The sequence below is a fragment of the Pangasianodon hypophthalmus genome, chromosome 2 (assembly GCF_027358585.1).
Source record: "Pangasianodon hypophthalmus isolate fPanHyp1 chromosome 2, fPanHyp1.pri, whole genome shotgun sequence".
In the NCBI taxonomy this organism is placed as follows: domain Eukaryota; kingdom Metazoa; phylum Chordata; class Actinopteri; order Siluriformes; family Pangasiidae; genus Pangasianodon; species Pangasianodon hypophthalmus.
Genome location: NC_069711.1, coordinates 15,563,815 through 15,584,470, shown reverse-complemented (window position 1 = coordinate 15,584,470; position 20,656 = coordinate 15,563,815). Strand labels below are relative to the sequence as shown.

At 38.8% G+C, this 20,656-nt stretch overlaps 1 protein-coding gene across 2 annotated transcripts in view; it reads left to right on the top strand.

Annotated features, from left to right (window-relative positions):
• srgap3 (SLIT-ROBO Rho GTPase activating protein 3) overlaps positions 1–20,656 on the top strand; it is a 113,271-nt gene that overhangs the window by 67,636 nt on the left and 24,979 nt on the right. For both annotated transcript variants that reach the window (XM_026919148.3, XM_026919138.3), the window contains exons 5-11: positions 3,024–3,209; positions 6,861–6,989; positions 10,470–10,691; positions 12,022–12,123; positions 14,737–14,934; positions 16,780–16,864; positions 19,655–19,682. In XM_026919148.3, the coding sequence (XP_026774949.1) occupies positions 3,024–3,209; positions 6,861–6,989; positions 10,470–10,691; positions 12,022–12,123; positions 14,737–14,934; positions 16,780–16,864; positions 19,655–19,682 (950 nt within the window). The remainder of the gene's footprint in view (positions 1–3,023; positions 3,210–6,860; positions 6,990–10,469; positions 10,692–12,021; positions 12,124–14,736; positions 14,935–16,779; positions 16,865–19,654; positions 19,683–20,656) is intronic.

The window sequence follows — 20,656 nt, the reverse complement described above, 5'->3', positions numbered from 1 at the left end:
TTGTAAACATGCTTCCTTTTTTTCTCCTTGGTAGAGGAACGAGCCAGCATCCTTGGCTGTAGTGAAATGGAGTATTTTTCATGCTCTTCCATGTTAGAGTATACATAGTAAGATATCAGTTAGTCCTTCCAACTAGAGGACACAGTGTTATGTTTTCCTGCCTTATTAGGTTTATTTATGATTTCTGACTTCCTGCTGATCAAAAGATGAATGAGATGATGAGTGTTAAGGTTTTGTTAGTGCAGTAAAAGTCATTCCGCAGAGGACAGCAGCTGTATGTTCCAGGAAGCTGTGCACCATAAAAGAGCCAGGTGCTGGCATTCATAAAACTGTGCAGCACCGACCATTAAAACCACAGCATAAAGAGAAATATAGATGCATCAGTTCTACATTTGGGTGCTGAAAGCTCTTGCAGGATCATCCATAATATTTAATTAGGAATGCCACATTAAAAATAGATTTTCTTGCTTTCTCCTTTTTACTCTAATGAGAAAGGTCTTATGAAGGATGGTCATGTGCACTTTAACACACTGCTCACGTTGTCTGGTTTTACTAGACTGTGGTGTGAGTTGTCCAGAGGGTAAATCTCTGCTCATCCTCTTCCTAATGAGCTGCAGGAAACAGCTTTTTCCAGCAGGAGATGGTGGCCAGAAGCCGTGGACTCGCTTAATGACTGGGATTTGGCAGGCTTCTTCTTTTTAAAAAAAAACCAACAAAACAAACAAAAAAAAAACAGCTGCATTAGTGTTAGTATTGGTGGTATTAGTTTCTGAATTAGGGAAGAGCTGGACTTTTTATGTTTAGCAAAAAGAAAAATCTACAATAGCTTCTGTAAGTCTGGTTGTTCAGACCATTATAATGTCCTGTAGGTGGTAATTCATTTATTATCAGTATCAGGAGGTTTTGCAACTCTGCACCACAGAATTTTTCCATTTCAACACTTTTAATAACAATTATTATATAATATTATATAATATTATATAATATTTAATATAGCACTAAACACGGTGATACAATTGAAGTGCACAGTACGAGTATACTTACATATACTTGCATTACATTAAGCTGTGTTGCCCACAACATGCCAGAATTAGATTTAATTAGGCTTAATTATTCTTTCAGTTATTTATAGATTACCCAGCCTTTATGCTTTGACAAAGATCTGTTAGTGGACATGGATTAAATTAAATTTTCAACTCTAGGCATTAGGAGGGCAAGCATGGCCAATTCACTAGACAGGGTGCCTGAGACATGAAGATTATGTGTCTGGGCTGCTTCTTTCTTGTTCACCCAGAGAAAGAACAAATTTATTTTTAAAAAAATTCGCTCCATGGTGGTGCACCACAACTCAGTTCTAACGCTAGTCATTCTGAATCGGACCAACCAGCCACACTATACACATTTACTAGTCAGATTAACAGGCATGCAGAGGTAACGTACAGCATTTTCTGAATCAGGAATACGCAGGACTGTGGAAAAACTGACAAAACTGAGCAAAATCAAGTGCAGCGTAAAGCTGGCGTATGACTCTCCTCAAGGTTAAACGTTTTCCAGTGACTTTCTGACTTTTGTTGAGGGTGCAAACGCGACACTTTTCTCAGAAAAGGATAATGACTGCAGTTAATGAATAATGCCCTAACTAGCATGTCATATTTTATTGCATTATGCTAGCTACCTTTTAACTAGGTTTACATTTAAGCAGCTAACCTATTTAATTAGGTTTCTGGAAATACAATACCTGTAACTGGGCAGCACATTAGAGATTATACTTGCCTGGTAAGCTTACTAATAGAATTATCATTTGTCCACTCCTTCTAATGCTAAATTCTTAATGAGTTGGATATTAGCTGACAAATGTCCAACCCTGATCTAGAACTTCATCATTCATGTTCTCTTATCTGACCCTGTGATAAGTACAAGAAGCTAGTAGGACTCTTTTTTCTTTGTTTTGCCAGCCAAGTCATACATATTTATAGAATTGCCTGCTTCTGGAGCTGCAGAGGGAGCACTGATCTTCTTTAGCAGGGCCCTGTGCAGTGCTTGAGGGATGAAGTTGCTCAGACCAGATGCTTCATTTCAGGGGAAACAGGGAAAAGTCTGACTCTAAAGTGTCATCTTTCTCTACAGCGAAGGGGCTGGGTCATTTTCAGCAGGAATGAGGTCTAAACGATGGGGGCATGGGATGGGGGCATGGGATGGGGGCAGTCGTGGCCTAATGGATAGAGAGTCGAACGTGCAACCCCGAAGGTGAACCTGAAGGTCGTGGGTTCGAGTCTCAGGTCCGGCAGGGATTGTAGGTGGGGGGAGTGAATGACCAGCGTTCTCTCCCACCCTCAATACCATGACTGAGGTGAGACCCTTGAGCAAGGCACCGAACCCCCAACTGCTCCCCGGGCGCTGCAGCAAAAAAGGCTGCCCACTGCTCCGGGTGTGTGTTCACGGTGTGTGTGTGTGTTCACTACTGTGTGTGTGTGCACTTGGATGGGTTAAATGCAGAGCACAAATTCCCAGTATGGGTCACCATACTTGGCCACAAGTCACTTCACTTCACTTCACTTCACTTCACTTAAATACAGAAATGGGGAGGTCTTATTTATGCTTACACCATTGCAAAGAGAATATCTGGTTAAACTGTGAATAGTGAAGTCTTTGTAGAATAGCAGTTATCTAATTACAAACATGCCTTGCATCAATATTACAACGAGCAGCTGGGGAACTCAAATTTTAACTGTTGGATGCCGACAGAGAGTGGGTGTTTGCTTTCATTCTTCATTCATTATCATCAGCATTCGAAATTGCTTTCTTTGTCCTGGAGGTGACAGCTGTACCACCAAACTGTTCTCTTCAACCACATGAGATTCTGAGACTGCACTAAGAACATGGGGCCCCTTTGGTTGTATTTCCAAGTGTAGATTATAAATAATTTAGTGTTTTCCACATGCACACCCACTGTCATATGATTTTAAACTTGTACCTTAGATGACTTCTTTGTTTCCCTGTTGCTTCCGCACTGCCCCCTGTAGGTGATGAAGACCTACCACATGTACCACACAGAGAGCATCAGCGCCGAGAGCAAGCTGAAGGATGCTGAGAAGCAGGAGGAGAAACAGTACAGCAAGTCCGGAGACCTGAACGTCAACCTCCTGCGGCATGAGGAGCGCGCCCAGCGCCGCAGCTCTGTCAGGAAGATCGAGAAGATGAAGGAGAAGGTGAGAACAGGCCATCTGAACCACCATCAGTGTCACTTCATGACAGTTTCATTGGCTCGTGATAACGTTCATCTGTTCACAGCCTTCACGGCTGCTTTAGCTCCTTTATCAAAGGAGCTCTTTTGCCAAAGTGGAGCTGCCCTTCATCCATTACTCTGTTTACTGTTGTGCTTTCATCAGACCCCTGAAAGCTTGATTAGACTTGATAAAAGGCCTCGTAATATGTAGAGGAGCTCTAGTTTATATAGAAAGCATTGAGGATGTAGACTGCCCAAGACTTCATGTGTGGACATTCGCACACACTAACATGCACTGCTTCAGCTCAGTGAAGTGAGCCGTATAATTTCTCCGCAGAGACTAGGAGACTTCTAAGTGCTCAGTTTTGATTCTGCTCAAATCTGAATTTATGTTAGGTTGTTTACAATAGCTTTTTAATGTGGCTTATATCTGACATATTACGTGTTATAGAAATGGAAAGAAAATGATCAAATCTGCAAAATTGGGAATGTATGCACAGTTTAATTACAGCAAAATTCGGACTTATCATGCAATTAATCAATTAATCAATCAATCCTGTTACATCAGTTAACCAATCAGCTAATAAAAAACCTCAAATAAATAAGTAAATAATAATACTGGTGTAAAACCAGGTTTACACTGTATGATTTTGCTGTCGTAGACAAAAGATGCATAATGAAAATGAATTCTTCGATTGTGAGTTGACATTTTGCTCAGCACTGTCTGATTTAGTGTCATTGTGACTAAAGATAGCAGAGAACAAAGTTCTGATAATATTAAAAAATTCTGACCACTCCTACCCTATCAGTAAGAGGATGGCATAATATGACGCAGAACTAACTATACAGCTGCAAATAGAAATACTAATACAAGAGCAATACAATAATAAAATACTTACATTCATTAATGAAATGATACCAGCTTATATGCCTAACTCCTTGTACAGTGAGTTGTGATTTAAAATGTGTTTTCTCTGGGCATAACATATTATATAAATACTATTTTCCGTATTTTTTTCTGTTTATGACTCCACTTTCTGCATGAGCCTGGATCAGATTAACTGATGACGGAATAATTTTCTTTAACTTCTTTAAAGGATCTTTATTGTATAACCTGACATGGAGGACATGTTATCGGAGAGCCTGTTATAGAATTCAGCTCAGATTTTATTAGGATCTTCTTGTACAGTGATACGAGTAATAATCTTACAGCTGCAATCGCACAGTGTAAAATCAGCTTAAAAGTACACTATATAGCCAAAAGTTTGTGGACACCTGATCACATGTGCTTTTTGAACATCCCATTCCAGATTGAATCCCCCTCCCTGCTGGTGTAATAACCTCCAAGCTCGCGTTGTGCACAGGAGCACTGTCATGCTGGAACAGGTTTGGGCCCCTTAGTTCCAGTGAAGGGAAATTATAATGCTACAGCATACAAAGATATTCTAGACAATCGTGTGCTGCCAACTTTGTGGCAACAGTTTGGGGATGAACCTCATATGGATGTGATGGACAGGTGTCCACAAACCTTTGGCCATATAGTGTATATAGATGTACGTTACTATGCTTATTTCATTAGTACAGGCTACAAGAAGATCAAATTTTCATCTTTTTTATATATTTCTTAGTAATTTCCAAATCAGTCTTTTCATTTAATTCTTTCTCAGCAAAGAAAAAGGCAAACTGTGATATTTGTGTCTCGATTATAGTCTTGTGCAGGTGTTTGTAACAGCTTGAGCACACTGATGGAGCATTAAATCACAGGAATTATTGTTATGCTTGATACAGTCAAGCGAAGACGTTTGCATAACCTTAGGACAAAATGAAAAAGACAACCAATTCAACAAGATGTTTAGTCAGTTATAGTTAACAGATATACACACACACACATACACACATGATTATCTAGATATGGTAGAATGACTACATTCTAGAGGACTGTCTGTATATCTGGTTAAAAGTTCTTGGCACAAATTGAAAGCAGTCTCCACCCAAACATTGAGTTTCAGTGATATTAATGTTGCATGAATTCAGATGTGTCTGTTCAGACGGTGATCATACTGCAATGTATCATGTATCAGACTTCCTCTTCACACTGTCATAGGAAAACAACGTGTCACACATGAGACCAACTTTTACCCACGGTGTGTACAGAGTGTTGTTTATTGAGCTTCATGCTTCATCAGTTTTAATAATCCTGAGTCATTTTTATTTAGTAACAAAACTAGACTTTATGTAATACATTTAAATTCTATTGAAACCCTTAAAAATATTTAAAATAAAAGAACGTACTAGAATAACACAACCTGGCAAAATCAATATTTACAATGTTTTTCCTGCCAACCAGCTGAGACTGGCTTTCCTAAATCTAAAATCCCCCCCCCCCCCCCCCTTCTCTCTCTCTCTCTCTCTCTCTCTCTCTCTCAGTTTACGAGCCAGACAAACTATGCACTGATGCACTAATCCATATTTCACTTGTTTACACTTTCCATAATAATTAGCAGATGAGGTTTAGTAAATTTTGGTCACTAGTTTTCATTAAAATGTACCAATGTTTACATGTAAAATGACATGTGATCAGGATTCATTAGAACGTGTCTGCAATTTGTACACAATTTAAGTATTTAGTTTTGTCAGTGCGAGTAGTCTGATGGTCTTCATGTTTAAGCGCTGATACTGTTTGATAAAAAATTCAACACCTCCCGGCTGGAGCTGTTTAACAGCTGTGGTTCAGTGTGTGTGTGTAGCTCTATATAGCATGCAACAGAGTCAGCACCTACAGGCTCTTCAGAAGAAACTTGCATGTTGTGTATTGTGTAGTACTGAACTGACTGCCATCTGTTTGCCATCAGAATTTAGATGAAGATTGAGACACAGCTGCACTGTATGAATGCGAGGAAGATTCATGTAGAAATGTAGAAATATCAGATTCGATCATATTTTATTGTAACAGGAGAAGAAAAGGGTTATTTAAGCAGTATGGCAGGAGCAGGAGTGCGGTTATACTGAATATCAGCACGACTGTGATGCCAGACTTAATCACAGCCAAGACCATATTCAGTGTAACCGCATGATTGCGAGTGTGATATTGCTTTTACCCAACAGTTCTGTAAACAAGCAGTTAATATAAAATAACTGATTTATCGGACACAATGTTGCCAAATGTTCTGTTGATCTTTGCTCCGTTAGCGGAAATAGATCCTGAAAAATCCACACTTACTTTATAGCCCATTTTGTAGGTAAAACTGTTCCTTTTCCGGTCCCTTGTTCCTTTTCATCTTCATCTGATGAGCTTTCATATTTCAAGTCTCATACATTATATCTCTGAAAAGTAGCATTTGCCATGTCCACTGATGATGTCGCTAACTCTATAGTAGTAATGATTTTGAATTAGGAAGTTGAATTTTACGTGATGAATGCAGACGAGCGGAGTGATACACACAGTGATACACACAGTGATACACACAGTGAGATGTCCCAGTTAGGTTATAGGAAAATAGGCACTCCTGGAATGCCGCTCGACCAATCAAATTAGTGAACCAGAAATAAATGTTGTATAATGGAACTGCTTGCAATGTATTTTTTCCAAATAAATAAAATGTTCCCTCTGTTTTCCTCTTTCTTCCTTCTTTAGAGACAAGCCAAATATTCCGAAAACAAGCTGAAATGCACAAAAGCTCGCAACGACTATTTATTGAATTTGGCAGCCACCAACGCTGTAGTGGCAAAATACTACATTCACGATGTCTCCGACATGATTGACGTGAGTATGCCACATGAGACGTGTGTTTGTGTATGTTGGCTTGGATGTGTAAGTGTTTGTTTGACACAGTTAAACTGCAGGGGACTCCATCTGTTTCCCGTTGCATTGTGGGTACTGGGTCTCGCTAAAGCCGATCTATGTTATTTCCTCCAAATGTTTCTCACAGACTTTATTTTCTCTGCTTTGCATAATTACACCCTCTCTGGCATTGTAATTCTGGCACCCACCACTGCTGCATCATGTTATAATTCCAGTATTATTTATTCTTACAAAGCAGATGTTTACTCTAACTTGAAACCAATTTAATTTTTTGAGCTTATAATCTGCCCGCAAGAGTTATGCTTGGTAATGCAGTGATCGTCCTGTCATAAATAAATAGGTTTTTTTCTCAGTGACACTGAAGGATTTGCCATACTGACACCTTGCTGGCTGAGTGTGTGTGTGTGTATGTGTGTGTGTGTGTGTGTGTGTGACAGTCAAATCTGTCCTCCTGGATTTCTGCTGAGAGATGGACAGGGTACAGCAGTGCATTGCTGTTTTTTTTCTTTACACATGTTTCCCTTGAGATGGCAAAGGACAAAACAGACACACACACACACACAAATATGAAGGTGACACATTCAGGATAAGGACGCGTCCTGAATTGGACGCAAGTCCATCTCAATGCACCATTCACACACACACACACACACACACACACAAATATGAAGGTGGCACATTCAGGATAAGGACGCGTCCTGGATTGGACACAAGTCCATCTCAATGCACCATTTACACAGACACTCACACACACACACACACACACACACACACACAAACACACACATTTACAAAACCATTCACATATAGCTAGTCTGCCTACCATCATGTTTTTGTGAGCTGGGAGATCCAGAGTACCCTGGAAGAAACCCACAGGTGTGCCATCATGCTGCCTAAAGGCTATTTATTTTACAGAAAATTATTAATATGCATGAATTTTATATCATTTACACTTTTGCTTATCTCATCATTAATGCATAACAAGGGAGAAATAAGGAATTTGTTTGCATTACAATTCTAACATCAAATGTTTTAAAGAAACAATCTCTGTGGCGTATTTTAATATTAATATTATTTTCTTTTTATATTTCGCCCGATATAAACAGAGTTTATGTGTATATATATATATATATATATATATATATAGAGAGAGAGAGAGAGAGAGAGAGAAAGAGGGAGAGTTTGTGAGAGTGTGCTACAGTGTGCCACCTCAAAGTACAGAAATTCATGTGGTCTTTATGACATGCCACAGGTTCTCAGGCCTTTGATATTTTTTTTTCCTTTAGTTGTGTAAAGTTGGCACTCGGTACAGCCAGACTAGCAGTGGTTTATCAGTAACTCCTGAAGCTTAAAACCTGGAATGGCATTAAAGAATGTGGCAGGATTTCAATATTGCACCCCTCAGCATAGCTCATAGTGGAAGTTATTTCATCAGTGGTGCTCCACTGTCCCTGGCTTTAATCACAGCAGAATTTATAATAGAATCACTCTGATGTGTATAAACAAAGCTTTAGCCACCCTCCAGACACACCACACACACACAGACACACACAGCTGTTTACTGGGCCTTCATATTTCATGGCCATGGCAAATCAAGGGACTTGAGACAGTTTCGTAATTCCCCGGCTGGGTGAAATGGGGTAGATAGCTCCTGTGGCGTTCTCTTGATCCTGTTCTTTTAAACGCCATGTTAAAGTGTGACAGCCACAAAGTTAGCTTTTATCGTGGAGTGCTGTGATTGGCTGCTGCAGCTGGTTTCTTTACTCTATCATGATGGACTTTCTTGTTCCTGTGCTCAACAATGGTGGCGTGTCTGTCTATCATCCTTAATCCACCAGGAAGCAATGAGAGGAGGAAGAAATGTAGGCTCCTTTATTGCCACTGGGCTGTAGGGAAGTGGTGCCATTCTCACATTAACAACTAAAAGAGAAAAGCGTTCGCCCTATCGTCTAAAGATTGCATCCCTATGATACTGCAGCCATCCGTGGCCAGGAATCAAAAAGAGCAAAATATTGTATGTTCTTTGGGTGGGAGGCATGGCATAATCTCCCCCTCGTTAATCAGAGCGACACCAGCCAGAAACACGTTTGCACATGTACGTGGAAGAGGGCAGTTAGCATTCTCCTCCAAGTGTTCAGCTGCTCTGTGATGTAGCATGAGATGCGGTGGCTGGCTTCATGTGTCTCGGAGGAAACGTATGCTAGTCTTCATCCTCCCTGGTTGGTAGCTGTCATGTGATAGGGAAGAAAAAATCACTAAATGGTACTATGGTGTAAAACACTATGGTGTAAAAATCCAAAAAAGAAAGAAAGAAAGAAAAAATTAAAAGACAGAGCAATTGGTATATCATAGCGTGGAGATACATTTAGTTGTGACTTGAACTGCTGATCACAGCTACAGCCATTTAGCATGATGCTTGACATGAGTTTACATGATGGACATTCACACAGTGGTGTTGTAGTATGTGCTATGTGAGTAGTCTCTAAAAAACAATCCCACTATTTATTATTTTCATTTTGTAGATTTGGTACCAAAACCAGAGCTCTGATTATCAGACAGTATCCTATACTGACATCCTGACAATAACTGAGATGATTCTCAGCAAGTTTCTGTTGCTAAGTTGTGTGAAATATTACAGGTGTGATGATACCATGCTGTTAAATAACCTGTGCTTGTGGTCATACATGGTTGTGTCATGGCATGAAAATCTAAAAAAGATTAGTGAATCTGATTTGAAAATGTCATTTCTGATCCAGTACCAATCCAAGATTTCAGGCCAGTAGCACTCCTGATACTCAGTATCAGTTCCATGCAACACTATATCTAAGCACACAAACACTGGTGCATGCACTGTATTATGGTTGTATGTAAATACACTAGATTAAAGCTCTAAAGTATCTTATAATCAGGTTATTTAAATGAGCTCATGTGCCAGTTTACTCAAACACCTAATTGAGCCTAATGGATGGATTTATGGCTCAAGAGAGCTAGCTGACTCCTCTTCATTAAAACGCCCATATAATGATTCACAGACATGTTTGTTTCCCTGCAGCATATTTGAAACGTGCAAAGCGTTCTGCTAAATGAGGTTAGTTTATGCTATTTTTTAGCACTGAAACTAATTAGACTGGATATCCCACAGTGCTTGTACTCATTTTGCTCTCTTTCCTTCTTCGAGCCATTTCATGTCTTTACTTTTATCCAGAGTTAAGTGTTTGTATATAACGGTGAATAAAAAATTAAAGTGCCGTGCAGAATTTCCTACATATTGATGGTGATGCCACAAAATTTTCCACTTCAGCTTTTTACTAATGAAACAGAACTGAAATGGGTATGCTTGGAGCTCGTTACCATAGAGAACTGGAATGAGCTGGTGTACACGATAATGCTTTGCCAGTTCTTTGAAACGTCCTCCTTTTTTTGTCCTCTATTCTTTTCCAGTGCTGTGACCTTGGTTATCATGCTAGCCTGGCACGCACATTAAGGACTTATCTCTCTGCGGAGTACAACCTCGAGACTTCTCGCCATGAAGGCCTGGACCTGATCGAGAGCGCCGTGGACAACCTGGACTCCCGCAGTGACAAGCACAAGATCATGGACATGTACAACCAGGTGTTCTGTCCTCCCATGCGCTTCGAGTATCTGCCTCACATGGGAGATGAGGTGAGAGAGTTGGACGTAACCACAAAATACCTTCTAACCTGAAGTTCAGTGTGTGTTTGTGTGGCTCCAGAGGAAACCTCTATATGTAGCTCTGAAAATGTAAATGTAAAAACTGTAAATGAAAACTCTGGGCTTTCCTGAATTGAACTTGGTATGGCATATCTCAACCACATGTAAAGTTATAACAAGTCAGGTTACCTCCAAAAGTGAAAAGATAGAAAATACATTTAAAGATTTCATTACAATTCCATGGACTGTCACAGACACACTTTTTATATATATAAAAATAATAAACCTGACCATGAAACCTATGTCTATATACTCACCTTTATTCATAGTCTACAGCCGGTTTTGCATACACGCTTGTCAAACTAGCTCCTTAATTACTTCGTGTGACCAATATAGAAAGCCTACTTTAGAAAGTTATTAAAAACATTTCTATATTGTTTTGGGAAATTATGTTTAGGTTTTCTTACCCTACGATCTCAGTGACAGCAGGCAACAAACAACAGCACGACATTTGATTTGAATCTGCTAACAAAGCTAGTACAGAGCCTAACTTGTGAAGTAAAACAAACTTAAATGCATTTTAAAACAAAATACTGAAGTGTATAAATTATATGGTGAGCTGTAGGCTATACATTTTGGCTACTAATATTTTACATTGGGGAAAAAAAAAAAAAAAAAAAAAGCGGATAGTGCATGCCCACAAGCGACTAACTACAAGCAACCCAACTGACGCTTGCTAGTGTCAAAGTCCAGATGTGAAAAGATGTTTTCGGCAGAAAAACCCAATTTCGGCCGAAACCCGATTTTTTGTCTGTTTGCCAGAATTCAACTGCATCATCATTTGACTGCTTTTTCCAGACTGCCACATATTTACCAAACAGTGTATCATTCTGCAAAAAGAATAAAATCTTATTCTTAGATTACTTTACATTTGTGTGCAATATGGCAGTGAGGCCTCAAAGTATGTAATTTTAAACAGACACTTTGGTATGTATAAAGAACTGCAATCTCTGATTCTACTTCTCCTTGTCACTAGACTGGTATCCTAAAGGGTACATTTGTATCTTTAGTATGTATTTTTCACCTGGAAACGTGAATATAGTGTATCTTTAAAATGATTTAAGGTACATAATAGGTCTATGGACCACAGTTATACCTTTAATTGGCTTAAGGGTGCATCCATGAAGGTGCTACTCCAGCAACAGGTACTGAGAGTTTACTGTACATGCAGTAGTAAAGTCTAACATGAAACGAGTGTGAAGTAAAGGCTAAAGCTGAATGTCAGGAGGCCACTTCATTGGCGTGTGTTTGTGTGTGTTAGGTGTGCCAGGTGAGTGCTCAGCAGCCAGTCCAGACGGAGCTCCTGATGCGCTACCATCAGCTGCAGTCCCGCTTGGCTACACTGAAGATCGAGAACGAGGAGGTGAGCTGCATCTCTGAAACATGTATTTACACAAATCTGTACCTTTTACACTGTGACATTACGCTGCACCACAGACAGCTAAAGTCAGCATCCTAATTAGTATTTATTAATTAACTAATGATGTCTGGATTTAGATTTTGCTGTGTTATTAACTGTAGTCTAATTGGTGTCATGCACCATATGGATCAGATCAATTAGAGAAAACAGGACGCAGATAAATTGAGCAAAACATCAGCTGACCTTTGAATCAGAATTCAGGATGCACAGGATAGACCCATGAAATAAATGCCATCTCAATCTCAATCTGGAAGGAAATGTCTTTTTTTTAAGCCGGGTTGCTTGGAAATGAAGGTTAAGTGAAGTGTAAAGGCAAGCTGAGGCAGGTTGACACTGTTCAGATATTTATAACACTTAAATTTATAAGTGTCTTGATAGTATCCTTCTCTGTTTTAAATCCTATCTGTATGCATTAAATGAATAAGTTAACAAAGTCAGCTTATTCATTTTATTTATGTACTGAAAATGATTTCAGTATCTTCACAGTATCCTGAATAACCTCACATTGATGGCAGAAACATCCATGCTGAGGCTTTCAATTAGGCTGCGCACTGTGGAGATACTTGTTCTTCGCTGTAGCATTGCCAGATGGTAACTTTGACCAAATCTTCTCTTTAGAAACCCCTTAGCTTTACTCAGAAAAGTTTCTCAGGCTCTGTTGTTTCTGAAGGACTCAGGAGGATGCATCACACTGGCAACCACACTGATTTAATTTCCAAGATTCAATTCGTCGTCTGTGGGAACATGGTGTATTTTTAGCCTTCCCTTTCTGCTAATAATGTTTTTTTTCTTGTTGGAGTGAAAGAGTTGAATTCATAAAAGTTTTTCTTTGAAGATGGGTAGTAGAAGGCGACATGCTGCGATTTCCTACTAAGTGTACGCAGATGCTAATCGACTCCATAATAGCCCAACCTGCATGTATTGATGGCTCCATCTAGCCCTTATCACTGTGCGTCTCATAACCAGGCCATAATGGACGATTTGTGTCAGGGAGGGAATATGCCACATTAATCTGAGAGCTTCACAATAGAGTCCTGGGGCAGTTTTACATATCATCTGTGTTGTAGTCAGGCAGTACTCATTTTCATCTGTTCACATGAGTGATATTTCACCCCAGGCTTGTTTGGGAGTCTGTACTCGAGAGCTAGGCTTACGGTTGTGGTGTGGGAATTTTCTGGGTGGATGTAACAAGCTGTGGCTGCCAGGGTGACATTAAAAGTGAGAAATGAAATGAAGACTGGACAAGACCTCACTCTTCAACATTTTAATGTTTACAACACTCTTATGCGGCAGTCTGTAATAAAAATATAAAATACACTCACAACTGGCGTGGCAAACCTACAATATTTAAATATGTATTGGATATAATTCCCTAATATACACATTTACAAAGATTTAGCGCTAATTCTTAATATTATAAATTCAATTCAATTTAATTTGTATAGCATTTTTAACAATACACATTGTCACAAAGCAGCTTTACAGAAATCCAGATTTAGATTTAGATCCTTAATGAGCAAGCCAGGGGCAAAAAAAGAAAAAGAAATCCCTGAATCAACATGAAGAAGGAATCTTGAGAACTCTAAAGGCAAACCCATCCTGTTCTGGGTGGCGCTAGATAGAGTTAAATACAGTACTAAGGGTGTTGAAAGGATGTTCGATATGAGCAGGACAGTCTCATGATTACAGCAGCAGTTCTTACGTACAGGTCTACAGTGTCCATGTGAGATTGTGCACTGAAGAGTGTGAGACATACTGTTTTTGGGAAGTGTAAGTCTTTAGCATATCCATGTAAGACCATCCACAGCAGCAGAGAGTGAGTCACAAGTGCAGAAAGCTCCAAGCAGAAGAGATATCAGTGTGAATCAGGCAGGTCAGGAGGGCGAGAGGGGCCACAGAGGTAGAAGTGTGCCAGGATCAGGCACCAGCTACACACACAGCACACACACTACTAGCACACACAGTATTTATACTGATAACTGCAAAACATCTGATATTTGCACACATTTACTTGAGTATGATCTGATAATCTGAGAAACTTTTAGTCAATCAATATATTTCTTTTAGTACCAATAAAAGTAGCAATTTTTATTTACATGAATTACCAAAATGATGATATGCATAAATAGAAAACAGCTTAATGACACCTACCAGAATACCGATCCTGCACGAGACTGCTTTCTCATGACTGGCTTATAGCAGCAGCGTTTTACAAGGAGTTACACAGAAGACTGTTAAATGATTTCAAATTCAAATTCACATTTTATTGGTCACACACACAACCATACACAGTACGACGTGCAGTGAAATGCTTTTAACGGCTGTCCAGTGACAGAAATTACATAAACCAGAATTACTTGCATTCAAGTAGATAAAGGAAAATATAAAAATATAATATAATTTCAAGCCATCAGGCTGCTCTACCTATAAGATTGGGAATTATATGGGAATTTGCAAATAGACAGCAATAGACCGGATAAATGTAGTGTTACAGAACAGATCCAGATGAGCTGAAGTGTCGCTGTTCAGTGAAGATGTGTTGTTTTTGCTACTCAGGTGCGCAAGACCCTGGATGCGACAATGCAGACGCTGCAGGACATGCTGACCGTGGAGGACTTTGACGTGTCTGATGCCTTCCAGCACAGCCGATCCACAGAGTCCATTAAATCAGTGGCATCTGAAGGCTACATGAGCAAACTGAACATCGCAAAGAGACGCTCCAACCAGCAAGAGACTGAGCTCTTCTACTTCACAGTGAGTCAGACACCTGATCTACCTCTAGGTGTGCGTTCAAAGTAGGTTTATCGGTAATGCTTTACATTAAGGTTCCCTTAACTAGCATTATTTACTAACATTCATTAATTAACAATGAACCTCAGCATAATAAATCATGAGTAATGTTAAAAAGTAATAAAGTACATTAACACATATTTGAGATTTGTTTAAATTAACGAACTCACCCACACTGAATAATGTTCATTCAGTTCATGACTAAATATACCTTAAATCCACATAAATTAGCAATAATTAAATACATTTTACTAAATGTTGATAACTAAATGACCAGGCATAAATATTAAAACTTACTATACGGCCTCAGTTCTGAATTTTGCCGCAGTGTTAAGCATTAAGGAGGTGGTTCATGTCGGTCATTATGGTCTTAATTTTACTTATTAATAATATGAACATTTGTTAATGCAAGCATTTATTATTTGGCTTATTTGCATTATTATTTAAAAAAAATTTAATTGATTGACTTTGTTATGCTGAAGAACATGTTTTTATTATTATTAATTGTGTTAAATATTGTTATTAAAAAGAACTTTACTGTAAAGCCTTGTTGTTTCATTAGTATTTATTGGTTCAATGACAGCATCCATGCAAAAATTTCTACAATAATACATTTTTAATGCATTTACTGCTGTAAACTTAACAGACAAAAAAAAATTAGTCATATGTGTAATTTCTTTCTTAATATTTAGTTACTCCTCCCCTTGCCTTATTTTAGTGTTTAACATGCTGTTGCAAAAAAAATCCTGCGGTGTCCTGGTGTTCCATCACTGCTCATTGAATAGAGCCTTGTGCACTGTGCACTTAACAGCTATTCAGGAAAGACTTCCTCACACCCATGATCTTTCAGCACAGACATTTAAAAAGTCTTTGGGAGGGACAATGTTGGACAAAGGCACACCCAGAGTCTGGCCAACATCATGCTAGTTTATTTTCATCCAGGTGTACAAGATTTTTGACTTTTTTTTTTTGCTTAGGGAGTTTAATATATAGTAGAGTTCTCAAACTTTTTGCAGCCCTTTAACTGTATAATACATTCCCTAGACCCCCTCAGCATAGATTTATTTTATAAACATAATCCAACTGTTCTAATACTCTGCTAATTATTTATATATGTACTTTAGCTTTTTATTTTGTGTTGTATGTTCAGGAAGGAAATGTTCTCTGGTTCAACCATAGAGCTTTTCATTATTGAACATATAACACTTTTTTTAATCAGAATTGTCTTAGATGCATGTTTATTTATAGGCCTGCTTGTGTCTGAGTTAGTGCGGTTTGGATTAAAGCCTTTCAATTCGAATGACCAGTCAAGCAGGATAAATTGTACTATACTATAGTAAACTAGTATGCTCTACTAAACTAGTGGGATTTGAGTTCCATAACTGTAACAAAAGAAGAAGAAATCAGTGACCACCAAGCAATGCTTGGTGTTTCCCCGACCCTACTTTGAGGACCACAGGTATATAGTATAAATTATGAAATAGCCTATATAAATAACTTGAGTCTTTTTTCATTTACTATGTGAGATATCACTTTTGTAATCTAATCATAGAACACAGTGTCTTGAACTCATACACTGAAAATGAAAGTCTACCCAGCGTACTCATATCGTAAATGAAATCATAAGACTCTCAGGACGAGGCTCGGGGACTTAGCAACAAAAACAAAATGAAACTTCTTAGAGAACAGATTGAATTATTGCCGTGCAAAATACACAACAAAATGTGATCTGCCATAGCAAGCAACTCTATCCTTTGTGTCATTGTCAGGTTGTGTTATAATCACTACCATCTTCATCTGTGTGTGCAGAAATTCAAAGAGTACCTGAACGGAAGTAACCTCATCATTAAACTGCAGGCCAAGCACGACCTCCTGAAGCAGACGCTGGGGGAAGGTAAGTGCTTGCATAACGAGCGCTAAATGCCAAGTGTCAGACCTTGTGCAAAGGTCTCTCATTGTGACTTTGGTCGCTGCAGGATAACGTCAAATTAAGATCACATCATTCCTAGAGAGCCAGCGCTTTAATGAAGAGTGTCGTTAAAAGGCTTCCTCTCACGCCTGGTCTTTAAAGAGTGTTTGTTGTTCAAATGAGCAATTAAAAGAAGAAGTGATACAGCTTTTCTCCACGTCCTAATTCTGATCTGCTCACTGTATTATTATGGGCAGTTGGGAAAGGGTTAATACGGTGGCCTGTAAGTGCAAAACACGTTAACAAAACAAAATGCGCAAGCAGGTCAGATAATATACCAACAAAACCTAAAACAGCACTTTCAGAAACACATCAGCGTTAACGTAAAACAGAAAGAGTCGGTCCTTACTGAGCATGACATGCACAGTGCTGATTTAAGAGTTGCATTTTTCAGTCTGTTATGCAGTTAGCCTAGCAGAAGAACGATTTGATGCAAACTTACTCATGTTATTGTAGTGAGGATTAATTCTTTCTCCTGAATAACCCAGCTTCCATTGGTGCTGGGCAATATACTGCATAATATAAAAGATATAATATCAATATCATTCATTATACATTGTCAGAATACACTTTTCTAACATATCATGGATATTGTGATATCTTTTTAGTAAATAGGTTTTTTCCAAACTGACTGGAAGCAGGTGATATGATGTTAAATTTTTGTATTTAATCTTTAAAATTGTAAAATGTAATTTTTTCTCCTTTCATTGTTGAATTTTTTTAAAATTTATTTTCAGTTTTTTAAAAATAATATTATTTTCTGCAGACATTAAAAACTATCCTCCAACAGTTTTTTTTTTTAAATGCAGCACTATATATATGGTAATACATGTTGTGTATTGTAGAAATGCCTTGAAGAATTGTTGCCCTCTCCTATTTTATACTTATATTTATGCTGTGACAGCATATTTAATATAACATCATATAAATACCCTAAGCACAAATAAAAGCATCAGGACATTCATTATTGGTCATATTTCTTCTTACTGTAGACACACTGTAGCCAATCAGCAATGAGCATCAGATTTGTTTGATTTTGTTATAGTGTGTTTGGTTTCATTTTGCATTTTCTGATTTGATGTTACTTTTTTTTGTTGTTGTTGTTTTCTTTAATGTATTTTGCACTTACAGGCCACCGTAGTGTAAGCTAGTAGGTGTTCTTTTTTCCATTGTCCATAGAGAGAAACCCTCATCCTGATTTTTGGCAGCTCTATTATGGGCAGTTTGCACCCAATCAATCAGCATGAGCGTTTGGGCAGCTGCTGGTGCGCTGTGTCTTAATCTAATGGCAGCGCAGTGTGAGAGAACCCAGCTGAGACCTGCTACGCGTATGGATGTTCTCAGACAAATATGCCCCCCTGCTGTCCAGCAGCCCCGGCACTCAATTACACCAAATCAGACCAGACAGGGAGGGCTAGACGTCTGGGTCCTGTATTGGCCACAAGCTAAACGTGTGTGTGTGTGTGAGGGAGACATATGGTGGCTTCAGGTACAACCCCTGTTTTTAATTATTCGCCTAATTGATCCTAGATGCATTAGATGATCTGGCTTACTAGGTGCTCTCAGCTGTAGTGATGTCCTCACGGTTGACGAGGTACCCGCCAGCTGGTGTCACCCCCATGTCTATGGATAAGGCCAAAAGTCTAAAAGCTAACTTGGACATGCTCCAGCAATCTGAAAAATGGATTGATGTTTTAATGGATGTTTTGATGTTTTGATCTTCTCATCCAGCAATTTCTGAATAATTTTTTCCTCCTCTGCTGCCTGCTCAAAAAAGCTTTCTCTGAGAATTTCTGCTTCAATGACATTCACAGCAGATATGCAGATTCTCAGAAGTAGAATTATTTGGAGTAAAATCATCCAAGTAGGTCTCTTGGAGCTTTCATGGATATGGAATTACATAAAGAGAACATTAAGTGGTGAATGGGGCTGGACACTTTATAAAGGGAGTATTATTGTGGCGCTTCAGCCAAGCTATTTCTCTGGAAAATAACTGACAGGAAATGCACTCTTTCTTCACATGAATGCTTTATAGCGTTCAGGGAAAAAAAATGTCTTAACTCTGACTCTTGGCAGAAGAAAAAATAGACAAAGATACTTTCCATATCATTTTATTTGACACAGCGCAATGCTGGTGATACACTGACATAACGGCCTAGATCATATTTATTTGAAGCAATTGCTTAACACTTGTTTATTTTAAAACTCTGATTAATTTATGGCTGTGGGATTCATTTATAGATAGTCCCATGTGTACCACTGTTCAGTTAGGGGAAGCCCCCTTTTTCCATTTGCATAATTTTTGTCCAGTGATCGCTGCTGGGAAAATATGTGATAGACACACTGTGTGTCGTCTGTCGGTTTCCTCAAACCCCTTTTTCAGTCTTTCACATTACCATGTTTCAGACAAATAGCTTAATGTGCTGTCACATGCATCGCAGTTAATTGGCCACATACATAGACACTCAGACGTTCCCGTTTCTCACTCCTGCAAGCCGTCTAGCACCCCACAGGGATCCGCTAAGGTTTCTACAGCGACCACAGCACTCCTTTGTCTGAATATCAGGGTTGCCATTCACCCATTCATCCTTCTGTCAATAGACTGGGTCACTTTCATTAAAGCCCCACACCCACTCCATCAAAACTCTGAGAACACAAGATCTTATAATTGTTCTGATCTTTTTTTTCCCCCCAATTGTTTTCCCTCTTTTGCAGGAGAACGGGCTGAGTGTGGAACAACAAGGTAAGACCTTTGGGAAAATGAGTTCTTTAGAGCATTTCTCCTGATCGAAGTGACACTTCATGCTATTGTACTGACTTGAAAGTGTTAAACACTAAATAGTCAGGTTTTACATGCTAAAATGACTCCAATTTTGCTGATTCTCCCTTCTTCATGAAAAAATAATGTATATATGTATACTGTTGGTTTAATTCACATTTACTCGCAGTGTGTAGCTTGCACTGAGCTGTGCAGTAATGACAACACCCTAATGCCTAACCTAAACACACTGCATTATTCACTGATAGATTATAATAGATCATTAAAATATATAAAAGTTCTAATTGTGACTGTGGTATTATAAGGTTCTATCTGGGTTAAGAAGGAATGGGAGATATAATGAGATGTAATTAAAAATATCCAGTTCTCACTTTATATTTAAATTCATTAGGCAGAAACATCAAGTGCATGATTTTGGTCTAACTCCAGTAGTAATTTGTTCTAGAGAAAAAAGTGTGAAAACTGGTGCTCATGCTTCAAAATGCACTAATTCAGAAGGTACTGATTTTTTTTTTTTAAATTAAAAAATTCGCTCTTAGTCAATTTGCATTTCATTCAGCTGAACAGACAATCCTGTACAAGTCAGTGACAAAGTAAGAAATGGAAGGAAAGGCAAATATTTATTTTCTTGGCCCCCCTACTGAGTTATTGCAGAGCAGTCGAAGAGGACTTGTCCCCAAGCTGTCATTGGCAGGTTCAGTACTCTCGCTGAGTAGGGTTAGAAAAGCTGTACCAGTCTTTGTGAAAGAGAATAGAGCGTCCGCTGGCAAGCAGATGTCAACCACCATCTGTGCACATGCTCATGAAAACCTGCTCAAACTGCTGAGCAGCATGCTATGGCACATACCGTTGCTCCAGCGGCGGACATTTACTGTTCCTCAGCTACCAGTTTGGACCATTAACCATTTCTGAAAAGTTTACATTAAGGAATGTCTTGT